The sequence below is a fragment of the Egretta garzetta genome, unplaced genomic scaffold, assembly GCF_000687185.1.
Source record: "Egretta garzetta isolate BGI_Z169 unplaced genomic scaffold, ASM68718v1 scaffold283, whole genome shotgun sequence".
Taxonomy (NCBI): Eukaryota; Metazoa; Chordata; class Aves; order Pelecaniformes; family Ardeidae; genus Egretta; species Egretta garzetta.
Window position 1 is genome coordinate 1,702,517 of NW_009259043.1, and position 11,991 is coordinate 1,714,507.

An 11,991-nucleotide genomic window follows, 5' to 3' on the forward strand; every position below is an offset into this window, starting at 1 on the left:
GGTATGACCGAGAAAATACCCTATTGAGATTAGCTTCAAAAGCTTTCCCTGTTTAGCCTTCCATGAGCAATGCAAACAGCCTTTAGCTAGCTAATCATCCTTTTGTCTGGTCAGATCCCAAAACACTCTTGACTGAACGGTCTGGGAAAGAGACTAAAAGCATTCAGCAAATAAGTCAAAATTCTTTATCTCCTCCTGTCTCTTCTTTCTGCTTCAGTATGTAGTGCCAAAAAAACCCGAACACACAACCCCCAAAAAACCCCAAAACAACAACAAGCAAAAAATCCAAAAACCAAACACCACAAAAAAACCCTACACATTATCAGGAAATGGAGGTACAACAAAAAGAAAAAAAAAAAAAACAAACCAAACACCACAAAAAAACCCCTACGCATATCAGGAAACAGAGATTTGGATTTAGACAGGGGCACCAAGAGCTTCATACACAACAGGCATGTACGTAAATACCCAGAGGACATTTGTATACCAAGAGGAACCCATCTACTATTTGCACATTTAACCTGCATTATCTACTGCTAATGGATTCAGTTTATGCTTGCACTGGGTCTTAGCTTCTAATTTTCCCATATGCAAAATACTGATATTTACCATGTTAGCAGATTATTTCAGTAATTCCATCTTTAGCAGACAGGCTAGTTGTTTATCAAATAGCTGAACGGAACTGAATGTATCTTATTTCTTAAAATGTGGCAACCAATCTTTTGGCCAGTCAAGTCAAGGAGATGTCAGTGACAGGTCACTGACAGAGAGCTTTCACCCTAAAAAGCAATACAACAGCAAAAAAACCCGTAGAAATCATCTTGGTTTTGTTACTACATCAAGGTTAAATGAGCCATGTGAACAGATTCCAAATGTATTTATAATTTTTCCTTTTTCTGACTTCACACGAGTCTTTATTCAATCCTTGTCCGTCAATATTGTTAACAGTATAAATCACTTATTTTCCATTGAAAACCACTTAGTTCTTTTCTTTTTGCAGAAATCTATCAAAGATACAAGCCATTTTACTGTCAAAATCTAGGAAAAAATATTGAAGATGATCTGAAGAAGTTAAAAGTGAGTAACTTTCTAAGCATTCTAAAGGGTCAGTTCCCCACATCCCCTCTCCCCAACCCCAGTTATGGTCAGGTTCTGCCACTTTGAGACTGATCATGCTTGACCGACCTGATTTCCTTCTGTGATAAAATGTCTGGATTTGTGAATGAGGGGAGAGCAGCACATGTCATTTACCTCAACTTTAGGAAGATTTTCAACACTGTCTCCCAAAATACTCTTGTAACCAAGTTCAGATGTTACTGCTGGGAGTGGCAAATGAAAACAAGTTGGATTGTGAGTCTCAGAGCGGTTAATGGTCCTGCTTCACCTGGAGACCAGTAACCACTGCAGTAGTGCAGGGGTCTACTGTACTGGGACCTTCCCTGGTTTACGCCTTTATCAGTGACCTCAGGGAAGTGATGGAGTGTACTCTTGTAAGGTGTGCAGGTGACACCAAACTAGGAGGACCAGTCAATACGGTCAAAAGGGTACGTCATAGAATCATTAAGGTTGGAAAAGACCTCCAAGATCATCAAGTCCAGCTGTCAACCCAACACCACAATGCCTACTAAACCACGTCCCCAAGTGCCATGTCTACATGGTTTTTGAACACCTCTGAGGGTAGTGACTCCACCACCTCTCTGGGCAGCCTGTTCCAATGTTTGACCACTCTTTCAGTGAAAAATTTTTTCCTAATATCTAATCTAAACCTCCCCTGATGCAACTTGTCAGTGACACTCTGATTCTATGATAATACTTCACAAGAGCTCCTCATATACACAGTAAGTCTCACTCATGAAATAAAATGTTATTCATAGAGATTCAGAAGTGGCAGAATCCAATTTAGAGTAAGTATAAAGAACCTCTGTAAATTCTTGGTAATTTTTGTCCTGCCTTCAGGCAGTGGCTAATGAGTCTCAGCCTGCTTGAGACAAGGAAGCTATACCCCAGTAATATCAACAGGGAAAATTTGAAATCAGATGTTTTTCCTGAGTGTCCACACTGGTTTCTCTTACTTTTCTGGCTGTAAGTTTATAAATTATAATACAAAGAATGATTTCCTGACTGAAAGTAAGAGGATGAAAACTTCTCGAACAATTGGGCTGATTATGGAACATTTTTATCACAGGTTTTATCAATTTACTCACTTCACTAGTACTGACAGCTATCAGTGAGAACTCTTGCCATTAGGGGTTTAATCTTTGCAGTAAAGTGAGGCTCAGAAGAGTACATAACCAGTTACTTTAACTAAGAAAAGAAAAACAACTTCCTTTGTGAAACCATTCATTTGCAGTTTTCTTTAAAGTCCTTCCCTCTGTCACCAAGTCTGCAATTGTGGAAGTGAAAGTTTCTGGTTCAGAGAACATGTGATGTTTATGAAGCACCAGTGACTGTTCAAAAAAGCAATAGGAGTTTTGCAAAATGAAACTGATGAAACAAATTTCATGGACTGATTTGACCAAACTAACTCACAATGTGAAGTATATACGTCTAATTTACGATAGCAGCCCCAAATCAGGATCACGGCCAATTATACTAGCTGCATTAGCTCTCTGCAAACATACATCTCCAATCATAGGGACCAAAGGACTATTTAGAAAATGGGCCATGAGTCTATTACTTTCTCAGGAAGGAAAGCATCCATCTGACCAGGACACAGAATGTTAATACAGCATACAGGGCAAGTCAATGTGCTGAACTACTAGTACAGCTTCAGTAGCGTCTTGAGTTAGAGAGTTTGGGCATTGCCTTTGTGTTTGGGTTTTTTTTCCACTACTAGCAATCGTGGAAGCAGAGCTCAGAGCCTCCTGACTAAAAGGACCACAGAATCGCAGAATGGTTGAGGTTGGAGGGGACCTCTGGGGGTCATCTAGTCCAATCCCCTCCCCCTACCCTGCTCAAGCAGTTCAGTTACTCAAGTGAAATCTAAGGACCTAAGGTTGTAACGTGCTTCAGAATGTCATCTTTTGCTTTTGGAAGGGAAGCAGATTTTTTGGGGAAAAAATAATAGTTGTTGATTTTTAATCTGTGAAAGTACTTCTTGGGTTTAATGAAAAAAAATAAAAAACTAACAAAAAACCCCCACTTTTAGAAATTATTTTACAAGTAAGAAGCACTGGGGGAAATTCAGAAAAAATTTCTCCAGGTAAAAAAAAAAAAAGTTAACTCCAGTGAGATCTCAATAATAGGAACATCAGAATAATAGAACAGGAATGGATTTTGTCTTCACTCTAGTGAAGTGAGGATGAGGGTTTGCAGAAAAGAAGTGGTACTGCGTCTTTCTGAAGACTTGCTCTGAACTCCTTTTTCCTAATACTCTTCATAAAAGTCAATGTGGCCGTACCTGAATGTAAATCTTCTTCCTCACCTCTTCCCTGGTGATGAATATACTTACTAAATATAGATCCACAAAACAGGATGCATGTTTGCTACCTTTATCTCAGCAGCATCCTCTCACCAAGATTTCCTGCAAAGTCTAGCTATCAAGTACAAGACAGATAACCTAAAACCACTGTCTGGATTAAGCTCATACTCATGTAGGCAAGGGTACTGTTTGGCCAACTCAGAGTATTGCATACTGCAGTTGCATTGCAGTCCTTCCTCCCTTCATTGAAGAAAAGACTTTGCCTGTCTGTAGCAAAGCAATGGGTATTTTCTGTCAGGCTGTGCTCTCTGTAAGAGTATGGGATCTCTTCCCACAGGTTCACAGAACCTGTTCATTTGGGTCACTTCACTGTGAAGCTGTGCTGTTTCCTATTCTACAGGTACTCCCTTTGGTTGAGATTTTGCTTACGACTTGATCCTTTGTTCTTTCTTATGTGCAGGAAATGTGGCCCGAGTCAAACGAACTGCTGAACAGGATGCAATCCCTTCAAATAGATGCTGTAGCAGAAGATGCCAGTAATGGTCAAGTAGGTAAGTCACTTACTAGCACACCATCATTCTGTGTATTCTGCCCAAGATAAAGTTGTGTACATGTACAAAGTGAGGAATCTTACCGTTAAGGGGTTATGAAGAGACTCAATTGTTCAGTGCTTCAGAGAGAATTGTAATCATTGAAAAAGATTAAGTTTGATCCCAGGCTCTGAAAAGTCACACTTTTTCGAGTTTTTCACAATCTACAGTTGGAACCCATTTAATTTTACATTCTTCTGCTTTCCTCTCCCATGCCGAAAATTTTGTTTAACAGTATACTTTTCAACGGCCGCTCTGATAATCACTTTTCATACTTGATCTTTCTTTCCATCCTTTTAGTCATGCCAACTGCTTGGTCTGTAGATTTTAATTTCATGAAGACTTTCCTGTTTCCCACTCCAGCCTTTCTTATGAATGCTCTGAACGCAACCAGGACGCATAATTATAACATATTCCTTGGTTTATAGTCTTGCTTTCTATGGAATCTAGCTGAGGAGCACTAATAGATGAATTTAGTCTCCTTTCTCTCATCTTTTCTATCCAATCTTGGATGATTTGCATGTTTCATGGTTTCATAGAGCTATCTCACTAATATGTGATGATACAGTTACAGTTGTAATAGCGTTACAGTGTAATAGCGTATCTGGAATTCTTTTACCAAAGTTTCTTAATGGCAAATGATATAGGATCATATTTGCAACACTGATTTACAAGCAACAATAGCAAATTCAGTAACAACAAAATCCTGCTAAGTTTGCGCACACCATTTGAAAGACATTATTAAATGAATAATGTTAAGCTGCAAGGTGCAACTAACAAATCTTGCCCAAAGCTAGGTTTGCCATAACTGTTCTTCGGTAGAACTGATGGACTTAGTAGGGCAGCCCACTGCTATATTTTTAAATTAGTATAATTACATTTTCCTAGCAGAAATAATCGTGTATGACTGCAGCATATTACCGATGCTCTTGTGTTTTAAACACAAAAGGCTTTATTGTGAACCTACACTGCAGAAAGATACTATCTTGACAGCCTGTCAAAGTCAGGATTTTTTTTCTCCAGTCAATGGGCATTACTCAGACACTGGTAGTGAAAGATAACCCACAGGATCTGTTCATACATCTCAAGCTTGCCCTAGGGAATGTATGCCATATAGTTTATGCTAATATTGAATTGCTAATAGTTTTCACTTTTGATGAGGTTGTTTCTGTGTTAGCTTATTCCTCCCACTCCCTCTCTAGCAGCAGTAACAAAAGAAGCAGAGCAAGTCAGACTGAAGGCGTACTAGTATACAGCCATCAAAAGGAACTACTTTTGGACCTGCCTAAAACCAACTGAATTAATGCAATTTGGAAAAAAGGAAAAAAAAAAAAAAACACCCCACCAGTTCACTGGCATTATCTAAGCTAAATAGAAGCACGTACATGCACTTAATTCCAATTTTACAGTGGTCTGTAAAACTCTCTTGCTTTAGGCAATGTACAGGGTTTTCTAGACAACTGTGAAGCTTTCAGAACTTTTTAAAAAAGCATCTCTAGTCCTACCCCTAGAAAACAAGTAGTAACAAGCAGATTTTCACATTCTTGTTTAGTCTTGGAGTGCTGCAGCATGATCCAGATGATAACTCAATCTAGTTCAAGACTGAAGTAGATCTTCCTTTGATACCAAGAATTCCCTTGAAAGATGTAGATGACACAGACTATTTTATCTGGTAGGCGTTAGTTGTAAAAATTTATTCTTTGGGACTATGAAGTATAAACTAGACAAAAAGGATTCATCAGAAAATACCCAGACACGATATTTTACATAATCATTTGCAAACATGACTTTAATGACAAATCATTTGCGCTGTTGAAGTAACACCTATTACAGCAGTGTTATTTTCCATCCTGTTACACTCCAGTTTTGTACTGATTAAACACCAGTTAATGCCAGTGGAGACACACTATTAAATCAGACCCTACAAATGCCTCCAGGAACTGTTTGTTTCAGTGGTTGAGAACTTGATGTCAATAGAAGTAGAGTATGCAGTGAATTCTGATACCACTTGAGTAAGTGAGATTCTGACACTGATAGCTTAAACAACCCTGTACTTCCTAGATAAAAATCTGTAATACTTCTCAATAAAAGCATTCTATAAAATAAAGCACAGATTATGCTGGAAGTAATGTTATATTTTCACCTTTTATATATTACTGTAATACTAAAGGTAAATTAATAGATGCTAGTGTCATCACAACAAGTTATATACTTAAAACCCACCAGTTCACTGGCATTATCTAAGCTAAATAGAAGCACGTACATGCACTTAATTCCAATTTTACAGTGGTCTGTAAAACTCTCTTGCTTTAGGCAATGTACAGGGTTTTCTAGACAACTGTGAAGCTTTCAGAACTTTTTAAAAAAGCATCTCTAGTCCTACCCCTAGAAAACAAGTAGTAACAAGCAGATTTTCACATTCTTGTTTAGTCTTGGAGTGCTGCAGCATGATCCAGATGATAACTCAATCTAGTTCAAGACTGAAGTAGATCTTCCTTTGATACCAAGAATTCCCTTGAAAGATGTAGATGACACAGACTATTTTATCTGGTAGACGTTAGTTGTAAAAATTTATTCTTTGGGACTATGAAGTATAAACTAGACAAAAAGGATTCATCAGAAAATACCCAGACACGATATTTTACATAATCATTTGCAAACATGACTTTAATGACAAATCATTTGCGCTGTTGAAGTAACACCTATTACAGCAGTGTTATTTTCCATCCTGTTACACTCCAGTTTTGTACTGATTAAACACCAGTTAATGCCAGTGGAGACACACTATTAAATCAGACCCTACAAATGCCTCCAGGAACTGTTTGTTTCAGTGGTTGAGAACTTGATGTCAATAGAAGTAGAGTATGCAGTGAATTCTGATACCACTTGAGTAAGTGAGATTCTGACACTGATAGCTTAAACAACCCTGTACTTCCTAGATAAAAATCTGTAATACTTCTCAATAAAAGCATTCTATAAAATAAAGCACAGATTATGCTGGAAGTAATGTTATATTTTCACCTTTTATATATTACTGTAATACTAAAGGTAAATTAATAGATGCTAGTGTCATCACAACAAGTTATATACTTGCACTTGGATGCATTTCAAGTATTTATTTTCCTCCCTTTCAGATCAGCCTAATTCTCTACACAGCTCTCAAGGTCCCATGACCAGTCAGGTTAATGAAGCCCTGTTTGTTGCCTCCCACGAGAACCAGCCTGTTGAGAGCTGCGAGACCTCATTTACATCCCCTGATAATCTAGAAAGAAAACTTCAGTGTGAATACAACTACCATGCGTTCGGGAACCGGATGGATAAAGCAGTTCCACCTGTAGTATACACCCCTGAAATGAGAGAGGAAGAAAGGAGACGAAGAGTTTCCTATGATCCATTTGCAAAGTCACCTCCTACTCCTCAGTGGAGTGAACTGTATCCAAGAGCTGAAAAAACAGGATCAAACACTAATCTATATTTTTGGCCACAGCCGGCTGCAACCACACCAAACCGGGGAATTGTAGATATTTGTTATGGGCCACACCCTAACAGCATTCTAACAGGAAACACGGAGGGTCTCTATGGATTGTGTTCAGCCAGTACCTTTAGCCTAAGTAAGCCTCCTGTGCCTGAATCTGGCCCAAACCTGCAGCCACAGACCAACGTAAACTGGTATCCAAAGAATGCAGACACAAGTACGGGTGAGAATCCTCCTCCCCCAACCCCTGTGTTTCTAAAGACACACTTGTTCTCTAAGAATTAAGTGGGGAGGGGTGTCTTGTAGTTGATGTAACAACAACCTGCTGATTGCTAACAGCTGATCTACAATATAGCAAGGGTGAATTTATTTCATGAAGTTTTCTTTGTTTACTTGAAGTTAATTCAGGTCACTAAAACACTGTAGCTTTGACTTCATTATGCTGCTTTCACTGATTTCAGGCTATTAACTTCAAGTGAATCGTTGCTAAAGCCTCAGTGTAATAGAGGAGCATCTGACCCAATGCCTAACGCTTCAGCTACCAGCCAAGTAATAGCAGACAGCAGATGCTGCTGCAGCAGCTACCAAAACCAAGAGCTGCTACCAGTCATGCTAGGCAAGCAAAGGAAAACTTTTGACTTTCAAAAAATGTAACATTCGTACCACAAGTTCTGCTTGTGCATAAACAACATTTGTAGCATTTCAGAAAGTAGATGGGTATTTTTGGCTTGATTTGCAGCAAGATAAGAGACTCCTGAGCTCAAGGAGCCAACAAGGAACTAAGGCTCATAACTGGTTTCTCCAGAGAGCTCTGCCTGGTGCTGACGGGGACCTTCTGTCGGTATTTGCTGGTGAGCTGTGGAGTAGAAAGGTATGGAGACAAAGAAGGAAGAGAACACTGAGCATTGGCAAAAAGTATAAATAAATGGTAACTAGAGGCCTGTAAGATGTAACTTTTAGGCACTGCAGGTAGCATACGTTAGCCTGATCCTACTAAATACTGGATATTTTTAGTGTGGCATTCTTTTCTAGGCATCTCACAAGAAAATCAAGGTTGTCTAGGTGTTTACAGGCAGAATGCCACAAAGGTGTTATTCTGTTAAATTATTTATGCGTAGGCTGTGATTAGTTGTTTATGTGAGTTTATTTACTGAAATGAATCTGAGAGCTGTCATGTCAGAAGGCAGGGACATCACTAATAAAGTCAAGTCTTCCATTTGAAAGAAGAAAAGAAAACAGTTATTATAGGGAGGCTGCATGCAATAGTGTGGCAGATATCACACTGAGATGCAGAAGAGCTGCATTGCAGCTTTTCCAACTGACTTGTCGGGTGACCATAACCCAGTCACTCACTGCCTCATCATGAGTTGCAGAGCTCATCTGTGGGGATCCAAATTGGTTGCTGCCCTGGGGAGGAAGTTACATCTCTGCGGGACATTACTGCCGCTGGCAGAAGATGCAGTGCTGTCCCATGCCGTTGCTTGAGCTGGTCACAGGCAGCCTGCTAATACAAACTGCAGTCAGTCTCTGCAGTAAGCAGTAGGAACACTTTTGGGAGTTTAGAATTTTCCAGTTTGAATCCTTGATACGATGCAGCTCAGTCCATAACTGTGGTGTGCTGTGATCCCACACTGCCAGGTATCCATACACCCACGTGGAAGCCCATTGCCCTCACTGGGATCCAAGGATGGTTAAGGCTATTAGTCACTGAGCAAAACTACTATAAGGTCACAGTGCTAGTTAAAGCAATTTGAGGAGATACAATCCTGTTAATTAGAAAGCTTCTCATGTCTTTGTATTTAAGAGCACAAACTATGTACTCATCCTGTTACAAATATGGCAGTCGTTTTTAAGTACATTTGCTTTTTTATTTACATAGTACTTTTGACTTTTTTTTTTTGTTTTCCTTCTTTGTTTAGGTAACAAGGATTCCACTTCTTTCACAAGGGGAACTTTTAACTATTGTCCTCCTGAATCCAGAGTAAGCACAGGTAAGTGCCATAGCCTTCATCTGTCCTGGTAGTCAGCGGGCCACGCATTGCATCCTGATTAGTAAAGCAAAACACTTCAGGATCTTGAAATAATTTATGTTTCTGCTTAATACCTCTAACCATAGCTGAAGTCATCAGTACCAGTGTGCAAAACTAATTCCTCTCTCTAGCAGGAGCTGTACATGCCGTTAAACGTGTATTTGATAGATCAAGGACAACTTCATCTTTTACGTAAAAGAACTTTTAAAAGCATAAAGGCATTGTAAGCTCTCCTGTACACCTACACCCGTCACTTTCTTAGACTGAAGGTTAAGTTGCTGTGACTGCACCCAACTCCTGAACCACACATGCATTTGGGACGCCTGTCCTTTCTTGCTCTGGAGTTTTAATACAAATTTCTAGCTGCAGCCTTCGTGCTGATCAGCCTTCCTTGGGGCACAGGTCTCTACAGTTCAACTGTCTTAAAGCCCTGAAATTCTGTCTTGTCCTTCAGGAGTTGTTAATATATGCTGTATTCAAGTTGTGTTGCTTGAGGCACCCTGAACTCTTTAATTAACCCTTCCAAGGCTTGTCCAGTTTGTAAGTGGTTTACACTTATAAAGAAAACTTGAAAGAGCAGGTTTCTGTAAGCCCTAGAGTCTTTAGCTGATGACCCAAATGTGACAAGCAAGCAAAGCATAGAGGCTTGGGAAAGGAGATTTATAAGCACAGTAACATTTACTGTTAATATTGACAAAGCATTTGTACATGTTCTCATATCTTGTGCTACACTCATTTTGTTACCAGATAAGAAAACAGCAAACATAAGATACATTATGTATTTCCTGGGTCCTTCACCTCAAAAGGAAAGGAAAGGATACAGAAATCATAATATTTTGAGACATGATAAAATGCATTCCTTTTGTGGAACTTCTAGAAACTAATAATGCATACATATAAGCATTTCTGACTAGCAGTTTCAGGTTAACAAATATTAAATGCATTTAGTCAGATTTTCATACATGACTGTAGATTTCCACACTTCACATTGCAATTGAGCGTGTAACAAGGATGTTTGTGCATCTAACCATCATTTTGGGTGACTGAATACCAAGCTTGGTCTATCATTTTAAGTATCTGTACTTCAATTTTAGACCCAGGTTGGGATATTCACAATTTGAACTAGAGTTAGAACATTAATGGATGATTGTCAAATACTGTGTTCAGTTTGGGGGCCCTCACTACAGGAAAGATGTTGCATTGCTGGAACATGTCCAGAGGAGAGCAACCAAGCTGGTGAGGGGTCTGGAGCACAAGTCTTACAAGGAGCGGCTGAGGGAACTGGGGTTGTTTAGTCTGGAGAAGAGGAGGCTCAGGGGAGACCTTATCCCCCTCTACAGCTGCCTGACAGGAGGCTGTAGCCAGGTGGGGGTCGGCCTCTTCTCCCTGGTAACGGACAGTAGGACGAGGGGAAATGGTCTGAAGTTGCACCAGTTTAGGTTTAGGTTGGACATTAGGAAAAATTTCTTCACAGAAAGGGTTGTCAGGCTCTGGAATGGGCTGCCCAGGGAAGTGGTCGAGTCCCCACCCCTGGAGGTATTTAAAAGAAGGATAGATGAGGTGCTTAGGGACATGGTTTAGTGGTGGGATGGCAGGGTTAGGTTAATGGTTGGACTTGATGATCTTAAAGGTCTTTTCCAACCTAAACAATTCTATGATTATCCAAATGTAGTTCAGAAATTATTGTTGAGAATAAAAAAATTGACGTCACCTAACATGACTAGAATAGTTACTTAGTTTCATGTTAAGTGTGGAAATCAGACAACTGTAAGCAAAAGACACCAAATGAGGTGTTTAACTACTCACATACAGTAAGCCACAGATGCAAGCTGCCAGAGGTTCACACAATTTAACTGTGCAATCAGTGCATATACACAACTACTTTTATTCCTGAAGATTCAGGCCTTAAAATAAAGGAGTAGGGGGTTTGGTAAGGTATCTCAGAAAACATTCTAGTCTCTCCTTAGAACCAAAAGTACAGAACAGGGGAAAAAATTAAAAAAAAATAAATAGAGAAATCATGTTGAAATCAACACTGGGCAAGTAGTATCTATTTTCATAGTGATATAAAGGAGTAGGGGGTTTTGGTAAGGTATCTCAGAAAACATTCTAGTCTTGCCTTAGAACCAAAGGTACAGAATAGGGGAAAAAATTAAAAAAAAAATAGAGAAATCATGTTGAAATTAACACTGGGCAAGTAGTATCTATTTTCATAGTGAATCACAGTGCACAACTGAAGAATATACTCCTAGATAGCAGGGATGAAACACCTTGTGAAACAGAGAGGTGCCATCAGGACAGCATGGTATAGTATAACATGGAGTATAGAAACGTTATAAGCAACTAGAAATTATTTTCTGTAGCCTCACAGAGCTTTGAAGTCATAACTGTGAACCTGAACTTAGGTCTATGAAAAGTAAAACAGAGAGGAAGAAGGGACTTTAGGATTTAAACGAAAAGCGCTTTCAAGTAAAG

At 39.3% G+C, this 11,991-nt stretch overlaps 1 protein-coding gene across 4 annotated transcripts in view; it reads left to right on the plus strand.

Annotated features, from left to right (window-relative positions):
- The window catches only part of RIPK1 (receptor interacting serine/threonine kinase 1), a 20,652-nt gene that overhangs the window by 6,484 nt on the left and 2,177 nt on the right, over positions 1-11,991 (plus strand). For 3 of the 4 annotated variants that reach the window (XM_009635002.2, XM_035890570.1, XM_035890569.1), the window contains 4 exons: positions 1,001-1,077; positions 3,882-3,972; positions 7,146-7,709; positions 9,406-9,477. In XM_009635002.2, coding sequence (XP_009633297.1) covers positions 1,001-1,077; positions 3,882-3,972; positions 7,146-7,709; positions 9,406-9,477 — 804 coding nt within the window. The remainder of the gene's footprint in view (positions 1-1,000; positions 1,078-3,881; positions 3,973-7,145; positions 7,710-9,405; positions 9,478-11,991) is intronic. The other variant, XM_035890568.1, reaches the window with a different exon arrangement.